Source organism: Anolis sagrei, chromosome 6 (assembly GCF_037176765.1).
Source record: "Anolis sagrei isolate rAnoSag1 chromosome 6, rAnoSag1.mat, whole genome shotgun sequence".
Lineage (NCBI taxonomy): Eukaryota > Metazoa > Chordata > Lepidosauria > Squamata > Dactyloidae > Anolis > Anolis sagrei.
Genome location: NC_090026.1, coordinates 43768305 through 43788341, shown reverse-complemented (window position 1 = coordinate 43788341; position 20037 = coordinate 43768305). Strand labels below are relative to the sequence as shown.

General features: G+C 41.7%; 1 protein-coding gene across 2 annotated transcripts in view; it reads right to left on the bottom strand.

Annotated features, from left to right (window-relative positions):
* The window catches only part of STAC2 (SH3 and cysteine rich domain 2), a 94782-nt gene that overhangs the window by 21364 nt on the left and 53381 nt on the right, over window positions 1–20037 (bottom strand). The window contains exons 2-5 of one of the 2 annotated variants that reach the window (XM_060781089.2): window positions 8582–8873; window positions 4951–5048; window positions 4397–4532; window positions 1327–1439 (exon numbers count right to left, since the gene is read on the bottom strand). In XM_060781089.2, coding sequence (XP_060637072.2) covers window positions 1327–1439; window positions 4397–4532; window positions 4951–5048; window positions 8582–8873 — 639 coding nt within the window. Of the gene's footprint in view, window positions 1–1326; window positions 1443–4396; window positions 4533–4950; window positions 5049–8581; window positions 8874–20037 lie in introns of both variants that reach the window. The other variant, XM_060781087.2, reaches the window with a different exon arrangement.

The following is a 20037-nucleotide window of genomic DNA, read 5'->3' as shown; positions in this document are numbered from 1 at the left end:
TCATCCTCCTATCTAGCCTTACCTTCCCATAACCTGGGGTTGCTAAGATACATTGGTTTACAATACAGAGGGGAACACAATTGAAGGGAGATGTTGACAAGCTGGAATGTGTCCAGAGGAGGGTGACTAAAATGATCAAGGATATGGAGAACAAGCCCTATGAGGAGCGGCTTAAAGAGCTGGCCATGTTTAGCCTGAAGAAGAGAAGGCTGAGAGGAGACATGATAGCCATGTATAATTATGTGAGAGGAAGTCATAGGGAGGAGGAAGCAAGCTTGTTTTCTGCTTCCCTGGAGACTATGACACGTAGCAATGGCTTCAAACTACAAGAAAGGAGATTCCATCTGAACATTAGGAAGAACTTCCTGACTGTGAGAGCTGTTCAGCAGTGGAACTCTCTGCCCTGGAGTGTGGTAGAGGCTCCTTCTTTGGAAGCTTTTAAACAGAGGCTGGATGGCCATCTCTCGGGGGTGCTCTGAATGCGATTTTCCTGCTTCTTGGCAGGGGATTGGACTGGATGGCCCATGAGGTCTCTTCCAACTTTATGATTCTATGAATAGGTTGGTTGATGCTGAGACCAAGAGTTCTTAGAGTAGGACACATTTTGTACAAGAGCTGGTATCAATTTTGCTTGTTTTCCTCTCTCCTCTTTTTCCTTTCATATTGTACCATTAGGATGTAAGCCTGCAGACACTGGCTGTATTGATTTGTTATGTTTTTCACTGTGCCTGAAGCTTTTAGTTTATTATTATTATCATAACGACACGTATAGCACACAGATGTATTTTGATTTGGGTCACATACACCTCATTTCTCCCGCGAAGGCAGCCAAGGAGGATGTGGGTCATTTAAAAATTAGTATTTCTTTAACAAAAAAGAAATAGCATGTTTTTCACAAAAATGTGGATTACTGGGAGAGAGCAAAGTAATTAACATGAAGTTAATTCCATCCCTCTCTCCTACCTTGCCATGTTAATTACTGGGTTTCAGACACTTTCAATTACATGGTTTAAACAGAACTGGAGTTTTCCCTACAGGCAAAAGAATTTGAGCTCCGGCTGTGAAATACATGCTTGATATGAACAGGGCTCTGCATTGCTTTCCTCATTCCTCTCTGGCTTCCATCTGAGCAGCCCATGACATAATCCCATCTACAGTCATTTCACATTTAATTACCGTACTCCTCTTCCCACCACACAGCTTCCCAGCTACAAGTTTCCAGACTAATTCCCCCCATCTTCTTCTTCTGGAACTCCCACACAGATGCCCACAACTCCAACGCTTGAGCCAACAAAATGCTAACTTCCCTTTGAGGGAGGAACATACCAGACTCCTGGTGGGAGACTCCGAGGTGCTGCTGAAACTGGAACGGTTCATGTAGGCTAGTGAAGTCCCATAGCGCAGAGTCTCATAAATGGGATCCACCTTTCCACTGGTCCCTGCTGGTAAAGGGAAGGCCATTCAGAGTGTATCTTCCAATATGGGGACGAAACATAGCATGTTACCTTATTTTTATTTATTTATTTCACACATTTCTACCCCGCCCTTCTCAACCCCCGAGGGGGGACTCAGGGCAGCTTACAAAAGGCACAATTCGATGCCAACACAAACAATAAGATAAAACATATATAAACAGCAATTAAAAACGATTAAAACAATCAATTATACATCATAATCAATAAAACCAATCTAATGCTCAACGTTCGCCAGCTCAGAGTCCGTAAATTCATTCCACATTGTCAAATCCTATCAATTCTAGTCGTCAATTGTCCTTTGTCTATCTGCCAGATTACCCAAAAGCCTGGTCCCATATCCATGTTTTCAATTTCCTTCTAAAAGAGAGGAGGGATGTCGATGACTTAATTTCCCTGGGGAGTTAATTCGACAGGTGAGGGGCCACCACCGAGAAGGCCCTGCTCCTCATCCCCACTAACCTCACTTGTGATAGTGGTGGGGCTGAGAGCAGGGCCTCCCCAGAAGATCTTAAATTCCGAGGCGGGACATAGAGGGAGATACGTTCAGACAGATACGCTGGGCCGGAACTGTATAGGGTTACCTTACACCAGATCATGTGTGTCTTCAAGTCTCCTGTTTACTTATGGCTACTCCATGACTTTCATGGGTTTTTCACATGCAAGGAAGACTCAAAGTGGTTTGCCTTTGCCTTCCTCTGAAATTTAGTTTACAGAACCTAGCATTCCTTGTGGACTCCCATAGTTGACCCTGGTTAACTTCCAAGATCAACTGGGATCTAGTGCCTTCAGGATATCTAGGCAATGTCCTTACATTGGGTCAGATCATTACTCCATTTAGATTGGTAGTCTCAGCCCTAATTGGTGGCAATGACATTTCAGTGTTTCAGGTGGGATTATTTTCCAGCTCTATGTAGGAATGGTGGTATTTCATGGTGGTTTTCTATTCAAGTAAAAACCAGACCCAACTCTGATGAGACCAGGTATGTCCAGTGTGGTATGGAGAGAACAGAGTCAATCAAGCTCCTAATTGTCTATTTTGACTGGCAATACATTTCTAGCATCCAAAACAAGAAGAGGCTCCTTAGCTTATCTCCTTCTTGATCTTTCCATAGCTGACACTTCCCAGATTGTGCACTTTTAAATAAATAAGTACCATCCAGCCTATTCTGTTATAAAGGATTATGAGAGCTTCGGCCCAGCACCATCTGGAGGGTCATATATTTCCCAGTCCTGAGCTGGACTCTCTCTGATCTGCCTTTCACAAACCCAGTTATATGGTTTTCACCGTCTTTCTGCACCATTCAATATTTCAGAACTAGGACTAAACATGTAAAATATGTAATTTCTGGCTCAAATAAAGTGACTTGACCCAGTTTTACTTACTGCAGTAAAAGAACTAGAAAGAATAGACCCCTTTCCTTTCCCTGGCATTGATGTATCCTCTGTCTGCAAATGTGAATCTTGAGACCCTTTGCCACTTTACCACTTTACCTGGTATGGTTCAAATGCTATCAAATGCTTGGATTTGTAGTCTGGTGAGGCATCAGTACTCTTTGGCTGAGAAAGCTAAAGATCTTGTAAAATTACAATTCCCACGATTCCATAAGAAGTCAAAGTGCTGGCTTTGTTGTTCATTCGTTCAGTCGTCTCCGACTCTTCGTGACCTCATGGACCAGCCCACGCCAGAGCTCCCTGTCGGCCGTTACCACCCCCAGCTCCCTCAAGGTCAGTCCAGTCACTTCAAGGATGCCATCCATCCATCTTGCCCTTGGTCGGCCCCTCTTCCTTTTGCCTTCCACTTTCCCCAGCATAATTGTCTTCTCTAGGCTTTCCTGTCTCCTCATGATGTGGCCAAAGTACTTCAACTTTGTCTCTAGTATCTTTCCCTCCAGTGAGCAGTCGGGCTTTATTTCCTGGAGGATGGACTGGTTGGATCTTCTCGCAGTCCAAGGCACTCTCAGCACTTTCCTCCAGCACCATAGCTCAAAAGCATCGATCTTCAAAGTGCTGGCAAACTGTATTAATTCTATGGTGTTGCTGCACCCACAGTCTCTGTTCATTAGAAAGTTCCAAGATTTGGACTATACAAACTCTGGCTTCTCTACACTACTGCTTGTGCTCAAAATTGCTGTGGTTTAAAATGTTCTATAGATGGTACATTATTCCCAAAAAATTAAGCCATATGTATAAGAATACGCCTGACAAATGTTGGAAGTGTAGTGAACAAATAGGTACATTCTACCATATGTGGTGGACATGTAAAGAAACATCTAAATACTGGTCATTAATACATGAGGAAACACAAACAAATTTGAAAAGAAAGTTTAAGAAGAAGCCAGAGTATTATTTACCAGGCTTCACAGACCTGTAATTACAACTTGAAGAAAACGAAGACAAATTATTAATATACATTACAACAGCAGCTAGGATTAGCTTTGCTAGACATTGGAAAAAGGAACAGATTCCCATTATTGATGAATGGATAGATAAGGTTAAATAAATAAGATACATGGATGAATTAACTGGACCCTTTTTTATGACTACGAAAAAAATAGAAGAATAATAGAGGCTAAGAATACATAAATTAGACAAGGAAGTACTTAAAGAAGTTCCTGAGGCTGGAGTGGAAGTCATTTTAGTACTGTTTGTGTGTGTGTGTGTTTTTTGGTCTTTTTTGTATTTTTTGTAATTTTTTGGACTTTGTCTCTTTTTCTCTCTCTCTCTCTTCTCTCTCTCTTTTGGTGGTGAACGGGTCTCCTACTTTTCTATCTTCTTTTGAAATGTTATCCCTCTTTCCTTGTGTTGATGTTTAAAATGCTTAATAAAAATTTATTTTAAAAAAATTGCTGTGACCCATCCACTGTCTAGAATGTCTATATCTCCATATCCCACAATCCAAAAACAGTCTGCCCCATTCTCACCTGCAGGGGGAGACTCCTTTGTGGTCGTGGCAGCAGTGACAGTAGCAGGGGAGGTGGTAGTAGTAGTGGCCGGCTGTGGCTGTGGATCATGCAACAGCATAGGGGAACTGAGATTACGTCTGAAAGATGCTGCCTGCTGAGGAAAAGAAGAAGAAAATCAGCTGATTCCATCCAGCAAATAGGGTTATGATGTTACATGTTCTGAAACAAGTCAGTTTTTTCAAGAACAAAACTGATTTGAAGCTGGTTCGTGATCACAGGTTCAAACATCATGCAAAGATCTCCCTTTCTTGCTTGATTGCCCACTTGGATGAAGCGAGGAGTGAAGCAGGAGAGGTACACCAACATCAGGTTTATTCCCATTGTAGATTATCAAGCCAGGAATCCTGGTTTATTGTTTTGTATCAACTAGGCCATGACATCCATGCAGAATGTAGACACTGCAATGTCTCTTCAGCAGACTTTAGTAAGTAATACAGAAATTAATACTGTGTGTCATTTATTTCCCTTTTTATTGGCAACTGGCTTGTAAATAGTTTTGTTCCTCCACTTACTGCCTTTCCTGGACATTGCTGATGAGAAACTTCTTCTGAACACCACAAATGCACACTAGCTTTGCATGTCTTGCATCGCAGGCCTTGTTTGGAATTGCCTAAGAGGTAAAAAAGAAACAAATGAGATAGCTGTAACACACCGTGAAAAAGCAATCTGGGGTGTGCTTGTCTGTGTGTCGGCATATATGTGTATAGTACTTCGCAGGGAGGAGAGTCGACTTCCAAAAAAGGGGGAAATAAACCAACAGAAATTAAAAGAAGGGGGTGTTCCCTTCCTCTTATCCCACTCCTGATGGGAGCTGCAGTCCAACACATGTTAAAGGCACCAGCTTTGGGGAGGATGCGTTAACTACAAAAATCCTTCCCCATACAGTGACCCCTTAATACGGTTCCTCATGTTGTGGTGACCCCTAACCATAAAATTTTCGTTGTTACTTCATAACTGTAATTTGCTACTGTTATGAACTGCAATGTAAATATTCGATATGCAGGATGTATTTTCATTCACTGGACCAAATTTGGCAAAAATATTTGATATACCCACATTTGAATACTGGTGGGCTTGGGGAGGATTGATTTTGTCATTTGGGAGTTTTATTTGCTGGGATTTATAGTTCACCTACAATCAAAGAGCATTCTGAACTACACCAATGATGGAATTGAACCGAACTTGGCAAACTCCCATGACCAACAGAAAATACTGGAAGTATTTGGTGGGCATTGACCTTGAGTTTTGGAGTTGTAGTTCACCTACATCCAGAGAGCAGTGTGGACTCAAGCAATGATGGATGTGGAACAAACTTGACACAAATACTCAATATGCCCAAATATGGACACTGGTGGAGTTTGGGGAAATACACCTTGACATTTGGGAGTTGTAGTCGCTGGGATGTATAGTCCACCTACAATTAAAGAGCATTCTGAACCCCACCCATGATAGAATTGGGCCAAACTTCCCACACAGAACCCCCATGACCAACAGAAAATACTGTGTTTTCTGATAGTCTTTGGCGACCCCTCTGACAACCCCCTCGCGACTCCCTCAGGGGTCCCGGCCTCCAGGTTGAGGAACACTGTTCTATGTCATGCTTCCCCCTTTCCCATGCAATTAGATATTTCAAATATATCCTTTTGCAGGAACAATTTCTTCATGAGCACTGGATCACGAGTGTTTTCAAAACACCCCCACACACATATATAGATTGCACAGGACAGTGAGCAGACAGCTACAGGCACAGGACTGAATACGTTCCTCAAAAATGAAGCTGTCTGGTCTTTAGCCTTCTTCCAACTAGAATAGACTCCTTAGCACCCTCAGATACTAGTATTGTTGCAGAATTCACAAGGTAGGCTTTTTTTGTTTTGCACTGTAAATGTTTTATATATTGTCCTTTAGCTTTAGCCACCTTTTATCTCCAGAAACAAAAGCACGAGAGACAAAAGAAATCCATACAATCAATTGCATTCTTCTATATATAATTTGTGAAACGGAAAGGCACAGTAGGTATTCAGGTCATGGAACAAGATGAGTCCTACCAAAGTCAAAGTGTGGAAGCCCTTTGATAAATGTTTGCCTACAGCTCTTCCTGGGAATCTACAATAGCCAACATGAACCCTTTGACCTATTTCAGTCAGGTTTCATGCCTGGCCATGGTACTGAGATGGCTTTGGTCATCTTGATGGATGACCTCCATAGAGAGCTTGACAGGGGGAGTGTGTCCTTGTTGGTTCTCTTTGACATCTCAGCAGCTTTCGATACCATCAACTATGGTATCCTTCTGGGTCAACTCTTAGGAATGGGTCTCAGGGAAACTGCGCTCCAGTGGCTCCGTTCCTTCCTGGTGAGCTGCACCCAGTTGGTGAAGCTGGGGGACACCTGCTCAGTTCCTTGGCCATTGACCTGGGGGTCCCACAAGGTTCCATTCTTTCCCCTATGCATCTACATAAAACTGCTGGGCAAGGTCATCCAGAGTTTTGGAGTTCGGTGCCATCTCTATGCGGATAACACTCAACTCTATTACTCTTTTCCACCAGATTCCAAGGAAGCATCTCAGATCCTTGACCAGTGTCTGGCGGCTGTGATGGGATGGATGAGGGCTAAAAAACTGAAGCTTAATCCTGACAAGACAGAGGTCCTCTTGGCCAGTTGCGGGACCAATTGGGGTGTAGGGTGGCTACCTGTGCTTAATGGGGTCACACTCTCTGTGAGGACACAGGTCCGCAGTCTGCGGGTCCTTCTGGACTCCGCTTTGACACTTGACGCTCATGTGTCGGAGATGGCTGGGAGGGCTTTTGCACAGTTAAAGCTCGTGTGCCAGCTGTGCCTGTACCTCATGAAATCTGACTTGGCCATGGTGGTCCATACCCTAGTTATCTCAAGGCTGGATTACTGCAACACACTCTATGGGGGGTTGCCTTTGAAGATGGCCCGGAAACTATAGTTGGTCCAAAGATCTGCGGTCAGGCTGCTTACGGGAGCCAGTTACCGGGAGCGTTCATCCCCCTTGTTTAAACAGTTCCACTGGCTTCCAATAAGTTTCTGATCTCAATTCAAGGTGCAGGTGATCACCTATAAACTTCTAAACAGTTCGAGGCCTGCCTATCTTTGCAATTGTATCTTCCCCTATGAAACAGTGTGTGCCCTGAGATCATCTGGGAAGGCTCTGCTCTCTCTTTCGCTGCTGTTCCAAGCATGGTTGGTGGGGATGAGGGAGAGGGCCTTCTCAGTGGTGGCCCCGTGGCTTTGGAACTTCCTCACCGTGTCCTTCTTTTGGAGGGAATTAAAAACTGGATGTTCCATTGTGCCTTTGATTAGGCAATTCACCAGAAAACTATCCTGCACCTACTTTAAGATCTGCACCTTATTTTGGCCCTCTTATTCACAACCTCGACATTTCCGACAGTAGTATCCCAGTAGTATCCCCCAGCCATTGTTCATTTGATTTCGTCACCTTCCATGGGCTCCTTTTAGGAATTTTGCACTCAATGAGCCTGAACTCAGCTATGTTCCCTTTATCTCAGCCATACTGTTTTATGATGTTGTTTTATGGCTGTGCTGTTTTATTATTATTATAGTGATTGATTTTAACTGTGTCTCTGTTTTTATCTGTAACTCTCTGGGCTTGTCCCTTTGTAAGCCGCCCTGAGTCCCCAAAGGGAGATGGTGGTGGGGTATAAAAATAAAGTTGTTGTTGTTGTTGTTATCATCATCCTCAAAACATAGTTGAGATTCAGCAACAGGGAACGTGAACAAAGAATCTCTTGGTGATGTACAATGATGTACAATCAAATATTAAGAATCACTGATAAATTGGATGTCTTTCAAACCATATGCTTTTTAATTGTCTTAAACTGATTTGCTCAATTCTTTTAACTTGTCCAATTGTTTCAAATGTTTTTAGTTTTTCACATTATGTGTAATTACTGTTTTAAATTGGTTGAATTGATTTGATTGTACATCACCAAGAAACTCTTTGATGTAGGGGAGGATACAAAAATACTTTCATAAATAAAATGTGGAAGGAAAAGGAAGGACAACCTATGCATGTACGTGTATCTATGCATGTCCATGTGTGTTAGCCAGGAGTAGGGAAAGGATAGAGCAAAGCAACGAGGCTCTCCAAATACTTACCTACTATAAGCTGATGGCAGATTTCACAAGGGTTGTGTTTCTTGAAGATGTGTTCCTGGAAGCTGTGAGTCTTCATGGGCTTGAGGGGTGCCAGGGATCTCTGAGCCGCTCGGGGAGAGCGCTCTGCTTCAGTGGGCACTGGTGGGGGAGACGGGGGTGGCACCGAATCTGGGGGGCTAAGCAGCACATCCGACGGCAGCTTGAACTCACTATTGGAGCGCAGGAAAAAGTTCTCAACACTCTTGCTCCGTAGGATGGTTTTGAGCGACAGGGAGCGCTTGAAACGCTGCAGCTGGAGAAGATTGTAGAGATAAGAGAAACAAAATGGAGAGAATGCACAACATCTGGGACAATTGTGCTGCAGAACCCTTGTCAAGCTTTCTCTGGGGTTACAAGATCTTGCCCACAATGAGAACAACATCCACAGCTGCTGGAAACTGGCATACAATAAGCTTAAAATGAATTGTATAAATAAGCAATGTTTTTTTAAAAGTTTAAATTACACCACATAGGACCTCATCACATTGAGGTCTGAATCTGTGGGTGGAATTTTTCATGCAGCGTGGCAAATCCATGGAGCAGTGGAGGTGGTGGTGGGGAAATGTTGCCCTGCATCAAGTGCTGCACACCTTACATTATCCCATGGGGGAAGCATTGTCACCCGACTTCCCCTCCTTTTTCTTTATGGAACATGGGAAGCCTTTCATGTTACCTGGGAAATGTCCTAGCATCCTGCCAGGATGCTTCCTCTATGGGATCCCACTGGAAGTTGCCTTACATTATATGATGGCATCCAGTGGGCTCTTTGGATGAAGCATTTTGGCAGTGTGCTAGGATGCGAATTTCTCTCTGTGTGATGAGGTAGTCAATGTCATGCCTATATGTTTATGTTCAGAATATACTTATCAGGTAGGCAGGGAAGACGTTTCCATATCCAAGTTGAAAATCTGTTATCACAGCCAGTATGTCTTAATATCCCCACCACCTGTACAGTGATACCTTGACTTAAGAGTTTAATTTATTTTGTGAATGGGCTCTTAACTCAAAACACTCTTATTGGAAAGTGAATTTTCCCATTGAAATGCAGTAAAATGCTATTAATCCATTTCAGCCCCCTGACATCTGCCCTTGCGCTGTGCTACTCCGCTGCTGAGTATGCATGCCCAGTGTGGAACACATCTCACCACACTAAAACAGTGGATGTGGCTCTTAATGAGACATGCCGCATTATCATGGGGTGTCTGCGCCCTACACCACTGGAAAAATTACACTGTCTAGCTGGTATCGCACCAACTGACATCCGCCGGGAAGTGGCAGCCAATAGTGAAAGGACCAAGGCAGAGACATCTCCAGCTCATCCCCTGTTTGGGTATCAGTCAGCACGTCAATGACTTAAATCCAGACATAGTTTTCTAAGATCTACAGAGACACTCGCTGGAACACCTCAGTAAGCAAGAGTCCAAAAGTGGCAGGCTCAAACCTAGATCCTCAACCAATGGCTGATACCCAATGAGAGACTCCCCCCATGGCACACAGAGGCTGGGCGACTTGGAAGGCGCTGAACAGACTGTGCTCGGGCACCACAAGATGCAGAGCCAACCTTCAGAAATGGGGCTACAAAGTGGAATCCTCGACATGCGGGTGCGGAGAGGAGCAAACCACAGACCACCTGCTGCAATGCAACCTGAGCCCAGCCACATGCACAATGGAGGACCTTCTTGCAGCAACACCAGAAGCACTCCAAGTGGCCAGATACTGGTCAAAGGACATTTAATCAACTACCAAACTCACACATTTTGTATTTTCTCTGTTTGTTTGCTTTGTTCTGTTAGAAATGTAATATAATTGACTGGCTGCCCTGACACGAGAAATAAAAAGCCCCCTGACTCCCTTCCTCATTTTTTGTTATGTGCTTTTAAATAAGAAAATGTACTTTATAAATAACAAATAATGTATACATGTATTGTCGAAGGCTTTCATGGCTGGAATCACTAAGTTCTTGTGGGTTTTTTCAGGCTATATGGCCATGTTTGCCATAGATGCAGGCGAAACGTCAGGAGAAATGCCTCTAGAACATGGCCATATAGCCCGAAAAAACTCACAAGAACTTAATGTATACATGCACATTTGCATGGAACATTAAAAAACAATATCAACTTTAAAATGGCACGAGCACAACGTTGTGGCAAGGAAGTGCATTTGAGGCAACAAAACGTGTGTTGGCCAATGTAACAACAAAGCAAAACCTGAACATTCACATGGAACAATAAAAGACAAAAGTTCAACTTTAAAATGATAGAAGCACAAAGCACAAAGTGAAGAGGCAGAAACATAATTTTCTTCATAATGTACTCATTCCAACCTCCCTCTTTCTCTTGCTCTCTTTCCTCTCTCTCTCTTCATGAAGCCAAACATACCAGGAATAAAAACCACACAAAATCAACTAACACAGAGTTCCTCAAAGTGGACAAAGCAAACCAGACAGCAATCTCCCAAAGCAGACAAGAGCACGAGGCACTGAGACGCGAGGCACTGAGGCTGTTCCCTTGAAGCCCTAAAGCAATGTACTCTCTCGCTAGCTCTTAACTCAAAATGCTGCTCTTATGTCAAAGTGAAACACAGGCTGAACAACAGCTCTTAACTCAGCACTCTTAAGTTGGGATGCTCTTAAGTAAAAGTTCCACTGTATTTTAAGTTACTAGTCCTAGACATGCACTTGGCTGTACATTCTTCTAAAAATAACAACTACAAGCACTTTTCTTGAGTCAACCATACAGTTCAACTGCAGTGAGAGGTCAATGCTTTCATGAACACTAGATAAAGGGCAACTTCCTTCCCGCTGCCCAGGGTCACCCCGTAAAATCAGGATGAGCTTTTAAAGACAGATTATTTTGGATGGCGTTGTTAAAAAGAAAGGAAATATAAGGAGTTGAACTGGAAGATATTGATTATTATAGTTTTAATGGTTTTTATATAGATTTTATCATGTGATTTAAATGTTTTTAATTGATGTACGTATGCATGTATGTTATGGCAACTAATTGTTGCCATTTGTACGCTGCCCTGAGTTGACTTTGGGCTGAAAAGAGCAGGATAAAAATGCTGTAAATAAATCTATATAAATAAAAATGCAATGTTCGTTTGTGGGATTAACATAACCCCAAAACCACTGGACGAATTGACACAAAATGTGGACACAATCCACCTATCAGGCCAACGAGTGACCATCACTCATAAAAACACTGAAAAACACAGCAGAAGGGACTTATTCATTTATTTATCGTGTCATCTGCAACCAGAACATTATATTACATTTCTAACAGAACAAAACAAACAAACAGATAAAAAAACCCACAAATTTTGCAAACTTGGTAGCTGATTAAATGTCCTTTGACCAGTATCTGGCCACTTGGAGTGCCTCTCTTTGACCAGTATCTGGCCACTTGGAGTGGGACTTACAAAGCCAAAAAACAAAAAATACATTACGACGCATGTGCAACACCACATATACACAAACACACATATATACACACACAAATCACATAGACTGAGCCACAGCAACACATGGCAGGGGGCAGTTAGTCACTCATAAAAAACACAGTGGAAGGGACTTAAAAATCCCCCAAAAAGCAGAAACACGCGACATCGCATGCACAAAAATTACTCCCCTGGCAAACAAAACACATAATAGTATATCCACACTCTCTTCCAGACTACAGCTCCCAGCATCCCTTAAACCAAGCCCTTTAGGAGAGGAGGATGATCCAAATGCACTGCTTCCAAGCTGCAAGCTTTCTGCTCCTTGGATTTCTGTGAGAGCATCCCAATCCCTGAATATTTCCAATTTCCTATTACTGGACTGCAGCTCTCAGAAACCCTCCAGTTAGATAGATAGAGATAGATAAGTAAGTAGGTAGATAGACAGATAGGATAGATCAGGAGGACTGTTGGGAGTTGCAATCCAAGAATAGGTACAGAAGGAAGAATGGGGAAAAAGAGGAAGGGAAATAAGGGGGGGGGAGAGAAAGGGAAGAGGAAGAGGAAGAGGAAGAGAAGGAAGGAAGGAAGGAAGGAAGGAAGGAAGGAAGGAAGGAAAGAAAAAAAAGGGAGGGAAGGTTGGCCACAGCAACGTGTGGCGGGTACAGCTTGTAAATGAATGATAAATAAAAATTTAATCTGTTTAAATGCTGTTTGGGAAAACATGCACGAAAGAAGACACAACAAGAGAGACCCTTGAAGGGTGGAGAAAGATTATCAGGTCGTCCTCATAATACTAGAACCCAGAGGCATCCACTGAAGCTTAATTGTGTGAGAATTAAAGTCAGAGACAAGAAAAGACTTCACAGTGTGTGAACACTTGCTGCAACTAGATGTCATGACAACTGCTAATTTGGGTGATTAGGGAAAATGGTGGAATATAAACCTATCAATGACTGCTAGACATGGTTTAAGAGACATGTCACTGTTTAAAAGGAAATTGTTGCTATTACTTCTTGCATTGTTTCTAAAAAACGTACCTAGTGAGTGCCATTAAGTTGTTTCTGCTAAAAACAGCAACCTCATTATGTTGCTTGTTACATTTAGAAGAAGACTCACCAAAAACAGTAATAAAAAGCATCTCAAAATTGCCCACCAAACATTCTTGTATACCAACAAGTAGGGATTAAAAAGGAATGTCACGGCTTCCTTGTTACCTCCAGAAGGATCAGCTATAAATAGCAGCCTTACTGGTAATGCAATAGTTCTCAGCTTTGAACAGAAGGGTGCTATTGTGATCATACTTAACTTAATGAGTCTTCCATAAGAATTCAGTAGGTTTGTTTAGGAATGAAAATGCGGGAGGATTATGTTTTTACAAAAAATTGACCACAACAGAACTTTTAGATTTCTGTGGCTATGATTCTGCTGAAGCTTTATGGTGATATAAATACAATTATGCAAGTTTGGAAGTTATGCAACGGGGAACTTTGTGGAAGTTGCAAAACAAGGAATCTTATTAAAATTGTGCCGTTTCAGTGATGCTAACAATGAAAGTTGTACAGTTGGTCCTCCACAATTGTGGGTTTAACTTTGCTGATTTGATTATCCGTGGATTTTCTTAACATGTTCTCTCTAGAAATCTCTAGGTCAGTCTTTCTCAGCCTGAGGGTTGGGACCCCTGGGGGGCGGGGTCATGAGGGAGGTGTCAGAGGGGTCGCCAAAGACCATGAGAAAACATAGTACAGGGTGAGGTAGCATAATTTCCTTTTTTCAAAACGTAATAAAATCCATTGTATTCATTCAGAAAAAAAATTATAATGTAGGCGCATACTTAAAGTTTCGTTTTACGTAGTTTTGAAGATTAAATTAGGTAGGTGATGTCCCCCCATTCTCCATACACCGAGTAAACCGATTTCTGGCGTTTGTCATGACTCTTGCCAGCATAGCAGGCGTTATGTTGGCAATTTCTTCCTGGATGTTGGTCTTCAAATCTTGTAGGGTCTTTGGATGGTTCACATAAACACGAGATTTCAAAAAACCCCATAGAAAAAAATCACAAGGGGCCAAATCTGGAGAGCGGGCTGGCCACTCCAAGTCCACTCGAAAAGTAGCCAGTGATATTGACTTGGTCTTTCTCCTTTTGTGTAGCGTGACTTAACTTGGAAAGGAATTGTAACAGAGACCGGGCTTGAGAAAAAAGCAGTAACAAGTTTATTGAAATGTAGAAGGAGTGTGATGGTTTCAATGTTTCTTACTCTTAGAGGCACATATCTTCATAGGTTACATTTATAACGTTTCTTAAACAGCTCTGGAAAGGACTCTTCCTTCCACTAAACAGGTTTCAAACTTATTTTTCTTCAAACTGTTTTGTTCCTTAATAGATTACTTCAGTTACAAGCTTATTCTTTCTTTGTGATGTTTCTGTTGCAATAGAGATTCTCACTGAGTTTCTCTCACCCTTTCTCTCATACACTACTTATTAATATAAATAAGCCAACTTGACTTATCTAAACTACTCAGGCTAAAAGCCAAAACCTTCCTGATTCTTACTACTATAGAATCAGCCACTCCTACAGTTTACAGTAGACTAACTTACTGGTTCTCACTACTAGAGATCCAGCCACTCCTGCAGCTCACAGACTGCAGACTAACTTACTGGTTCTCAACACACACTAGAACCAACCTCCCCTGTAGTTCACTGCCAAGTGGCAGTTGCCTCTGCCCCTGTTTCCATGGTAACCCAACTCAACATGAGCTGAGCTGGCTACCATCAGTCCTAGTTATGCAACTTTAAATACTTACCCTTTAAAACATCTATCTATAATTATACATAACTGCAAGTTAAAATTTACACTTCACCACAGCCATTTATATGCTCTCAAAGCTGTATCCCCTTTGCTACTCTCCCTTTCTGCAGTGGAAAGGATGTGTAAGCAGACTTACATATTCTTTCCACCTGCTTCGCCAAGATAATAATAAAACAAGGAAGACAGAGACCAGATACACCAATTAACCCCCCAGGGCAGCTAATGGGCCCATTGCTTCCTGCTCTGCTGAAGAATGCCAGCCACAGATGTTACAGTGCTTTTGCCTGCCAGGCTCCGGCATTGTCAAGGTTAGCCCTAAGCTCCATAATATGCTCTTTACCATCATCTAGTTCCAGCAAGCTATAGCAGTCTGACCAGCAAATTCACTCAGCTTAGTCTAAATCAGTGTATCTCAGGCTGTGCAGGGCCAGTAATTGGTTTTTTAAATGTGCCATTTGTACCCATTGGTTTTCTTTCTTTATTTCTTTCTTTCTTTTCTTTCAAATTCTTCAGAAACTGGGAGCCAATGACTCAGGGACCAGCACTGCTTTAGGGACCACCACCAACTTGAGCAGCACTGGTTTACACAATTTATTTATTTATTATTAATTTAGGGCTTTTTTATCCCACCCTTTCTCAACCTCCACAAAGGGACTCAGGACAGCTAACAAAGTGGCACCCCATGGCGCCCACATCAAAACATAAATATACAATTAACAGCAATGTAATAATAACAACAATATAATACAGGATAAACAGTATAAAATCGTATAAACAATATAAAAACAATATAAAAACAGACAACAAATAGTCAGTGGTCACCAATTTAAATCATTATCCAAGGGCAGTCCATCAATTCTAAATAAGTCAACAAAGGGCAAATACATTTGAATTCTATGGCCAGCAAATGACTCAAGACAACAAGTGATTATATTTACATCTCATTCTGGGAAATTGGAGTATGGGCACAGAGGAACCCTAAAATTGATCTTCTACTTATATTCATATTGAGAATTAGAGTGGTTGGATAGCGATAATTTCTAACTTCAATTTTCTAATTTCAATCTTAGTTCCCTTTACCAGTGAAAGAACAGCAGCCAATATGGGGTTTGCCATATTGCCAATCTCTACCACAAAAATACCCTAAAGTTTGAAAGCCTGGATGGGAGTTGAACATTGTGTGAGAATGAAGGCGGATAGAGTGTGACTTGCGCAAGGCGCCTTTCCATGGATGAAAGGGTTCTCCCAGAGCTCTATACCAAAATTCAAACTATTACAGTACATTGGCTGTTCAAAGTGATGAATTGTATCCTGTAGATACATTTGGCACCATGGATAGCTCAAACATTCTGACTAAAGCTCAGAGTAAATTGACCGCACACTAGCATTTGTGCCACCAGCTGTACGAGGGTCGAATGAAAAGTAATGCCTCCACCTTCGTTACTTGGCTTTGGATGGGAATACATCATATTTTAATAAATCAAATGCAGAAATAATCCTTAGAATGTGCTCTTTAACTACCACTATTCACTCTTCCATATAATCACCAGACAATTGGATATATTTCTGCCAACAATGAACAACTTTTCTGAAGCCATCATGGAAGAAGTCGACACTCTGTTTCCGCTAGCAGCATCTCACAGTTCTCTCAACGTCTTCATCAGAAGCATAATGATGCCCCTGCAGATCTTCTTTCATTATTGGGAACAGATGGAAGTCAGACGGTGCTAAATCTGGACTGTATGGAAGATGCCGTACGGTGGTGAGATCCAGTCTCTGAAGTTCTGCTGTGGTGGCATGTGAAGTGTGTGGTCTGACACTGTCATGCTGCAGGAAAACATTTCCCTTTTCCTTTCGGACCCTTGTTAGCTTTCATTTCAAAGTTCGCAGAGTTGTGATGTAACACTCTGAATTTATTATTGTTCCACATTTAAGGAAATCAACATGGATAACACCATCTGCATCCCAGAACACTGTTGCCATGATTTTTTTCAGCTGAGGTCTGTGTCTTGAATTTCTGGGGTGAGTCTTTGTGTCGATATTCCATAGACTGACGCTTTGTCTCCGGATCATAATGGTGTACCCACATTTCATCTCCTGTCACAATTGAATGGAGAAAGGTGTCAACTTCATTCTCATAACATGAGAGGAGTTCCTGGCAAATTTCAAGTCTGTGAGCTTTCATTTCATGCATTAGCAACTTGGGTACCCATTGTGCACAGATCTTCTGATAGCCAGGCAAAGCAACAATGTGACCCACAATTTCTTGTGAAATGCGGATTATGCTTGAAATTTCTCTCTGAGTGATACGACGATCATCCTGAATCAATCAGTCAACTTTTTGCTTGTGAAACTCGGTAGTTACTGTTGCAGGATGTCCAACTCTTTGTTTGTTATGCAAGTCAGATGTTCCCACCTCAACATCTTTAAATTTACTCGCCCAATGACGCACAGTACTCACATCAATACAATCACCATAAACAGCTTGTATTCTCTGATGAATCTCCTTTGGAGTGTTACCCTCTGCTGTCAAGAATTCAATGACTGCACATTGCTTAAGTCGCACTGACCAACCGTCTGCGCAAGGTTCCATACTTTGCACTTTAACAACACAACTGTTCAATGCTAAGGCTTCCTGCCAAAATGGAACTGTAGAGGAGAGTCTACTGAACAAGCCGGTACCTGCCGCACACCAATACTGCCATCTGTTGAAGAGTTACAAAGGTGGAGGCATTACTTTTCATTCAACCCTTGTAGATGGCAGAAATGATTTGGAGGAAATTAGGATTGCAAAATTTCTTCTGAATTCTTTTTTAGCAGTTGCAGGTGGTGGCACCATTCTCTTCTCAGAAGAGAATGAGAAGCTAGGAGTTGGATTGTTATTTGGTTTTGTTAACTGCTTTCAAATCAACTTTGACTTATGCTGATTCTATGAATGAGAGGCCTACAAGTCACCCTGTTCTCAACTGTTCTCAACTGCTCTGCTCTCGTTTAGCAGACAAAGAATTGAGTCTATCCATTTGTAATGTGGTCTTATTTTTCTATTGCTTTCTACCTTACCAAGCATTATTAGAAAGCCACTCTGGTTGCTGCTAACAGAGAGCATTTTTGCTTCTGCTAAATAAAACAAACACTACAATGGAACCCAAGACTCTAGTGCCCTCTTATCCAAAGGAAACTAAAACACATTGTATTCCTGTGGTTTTTCCTGCTTGAAGAAGCAGAAGGAACTTAAGAGCACTGAACCAAGAGCTGGAGCAATTAACTGCAAAATAAAATAGCTAAGCACTCCCAATTATGAAGGAAACATGCAATTGCACTAGTCAATACTGTATCCTTTTGATCCAGGCTGGCACTATGCTTAGTTTTATGTAAGGGAGATGGAAAGTGAGAATGTTGTATTTCTGGACACAAGAGAGATTTGTGGCAGATATCAGATTTGAACCCAAATTCCAAGACTTATTTTTTCTCCAGAGACTACAAGTTGCTGTGTTTCCTGTATTGTTTGCTTGGATGGGGAAAAGAATAAGACTAGATGGTCAGTCGAGTAGAAGGGAAGGACTAGCTGATCAGTAATTCAAATAAAGGAAAAGAAACATTAGGAATACTCTGCAAAATTGGATGCAAGTCTTTTGGAAACAGGAAATTATAAAAAATATTATGTACCTTCAGAACTTTTCATCATGCTAGATGGAAAGAAAACAGTGGAGGCAGAGAGAGGAAAGTAGAAAGTAGCTAAAACCTTTGAGTTTTTGTGTCGTACAGTAATAGAAAATGAATGAGCCAAACAGTTTTCGTGTAGTGCAATAGTAGGAATTGCATAATCCTCCAGGCACTGATGAACTGCAAATCCTAGTAGTCCTGGGCAGCATAGCAAAGAGTAAGGATTACTGGAGGCTGCAGTCCAACAACATCTGAAAGGATTCATGATTCCCATAGTCTTTAGATCAGTGTTTCTCAATTTGGGGGTCAGGACCCCTGGGGGTGTCATGAGGGGGTCTCAGAGGGGTCGCCAAAGACCATCGGAAAACACAGTATTTTCTGTTGGTCATAGAGGTTCTGTGTGGGAAGTTTGGCCCAATCTATCATTCGTGGGTTTCAGAATGCTATTTAACTGTAGGTGAACTATAAATCCCAGCAACTACAGCTCCCAAATGTCAAGGTCAATTTTCCCAAACTCTACCAGTGTTCATTTTGGCCATATTGACTATTTGTTCCAAGTTTGGTCCAGATCCATCATTGTTTGAGTCCATAGTGCTCTCTGGATGTAGGTGAACTACAACTCCCAAACTCAAGGTCAATGCCCACCATACTCTGTTGGTCTGTGTGCCAAGTTTGGTTCAATCCATCATTGGTGAAGTTCAGAATGCTCCTTGATTGTAAGTGAACTATAGATCCCAGCAACTAAAACTCCCAAATGGCAAAATTAACCTCCCCGCCCCCCAAACCCACCAGTATTCAAATTTGGGTGTATTGGGTATTTGTGCCAAATTTGGTCCAGTGAATGAAAATACTTCCTGCATATCTGATATTTACATTACAATTCAGAACAGAAGCAAAATTACAGTTATGAAGTAGCAACGAAAAGAATGTTATGGTTGGGGGTCACCACAACCTGAGGAACTGTATTAAGGGGTTGCGGCGTTAGGAAGGTTGAGAACTACTGCTTTAGATGGAAGGTGGAGGGCAGATAAAGATCAGATAAGTACTATGATGGATTCTTTTTATACCTAAGACTTCTTAGCACTTATTGGGGTCAGAACCCAGGAATGATAACCCCCTAGTTAGGCCTATATAAAATCCAGATGTCCCTGCACCTGTCTCTTAGATGAATACAGCAATAGCCATTAATCTTTCATTTAGAAAACACAAAATCCAGATGTAAGCTCCACCTGTCTCCATCCTTAGATGAATGAACTGGTGTTTGATCCCGCTGCAAAAATATATAATCCAGATGTTACCTTCATCTGTCTTCATATTTAGATGAAAACAATAGTGATTGCTTTCTCATTTAGGAAAACATAAAACACAGATGTTATCTGCACCTGTCTCTATCTTTAAATGATGAAATAAAGAATCTTTAATCGCTTCTTTAAGAGGGTTTAATATTTTAATTTAAAATTGTTTAATTATTTATCATTGTATATTTGTATGTTTATTCTGATTTTT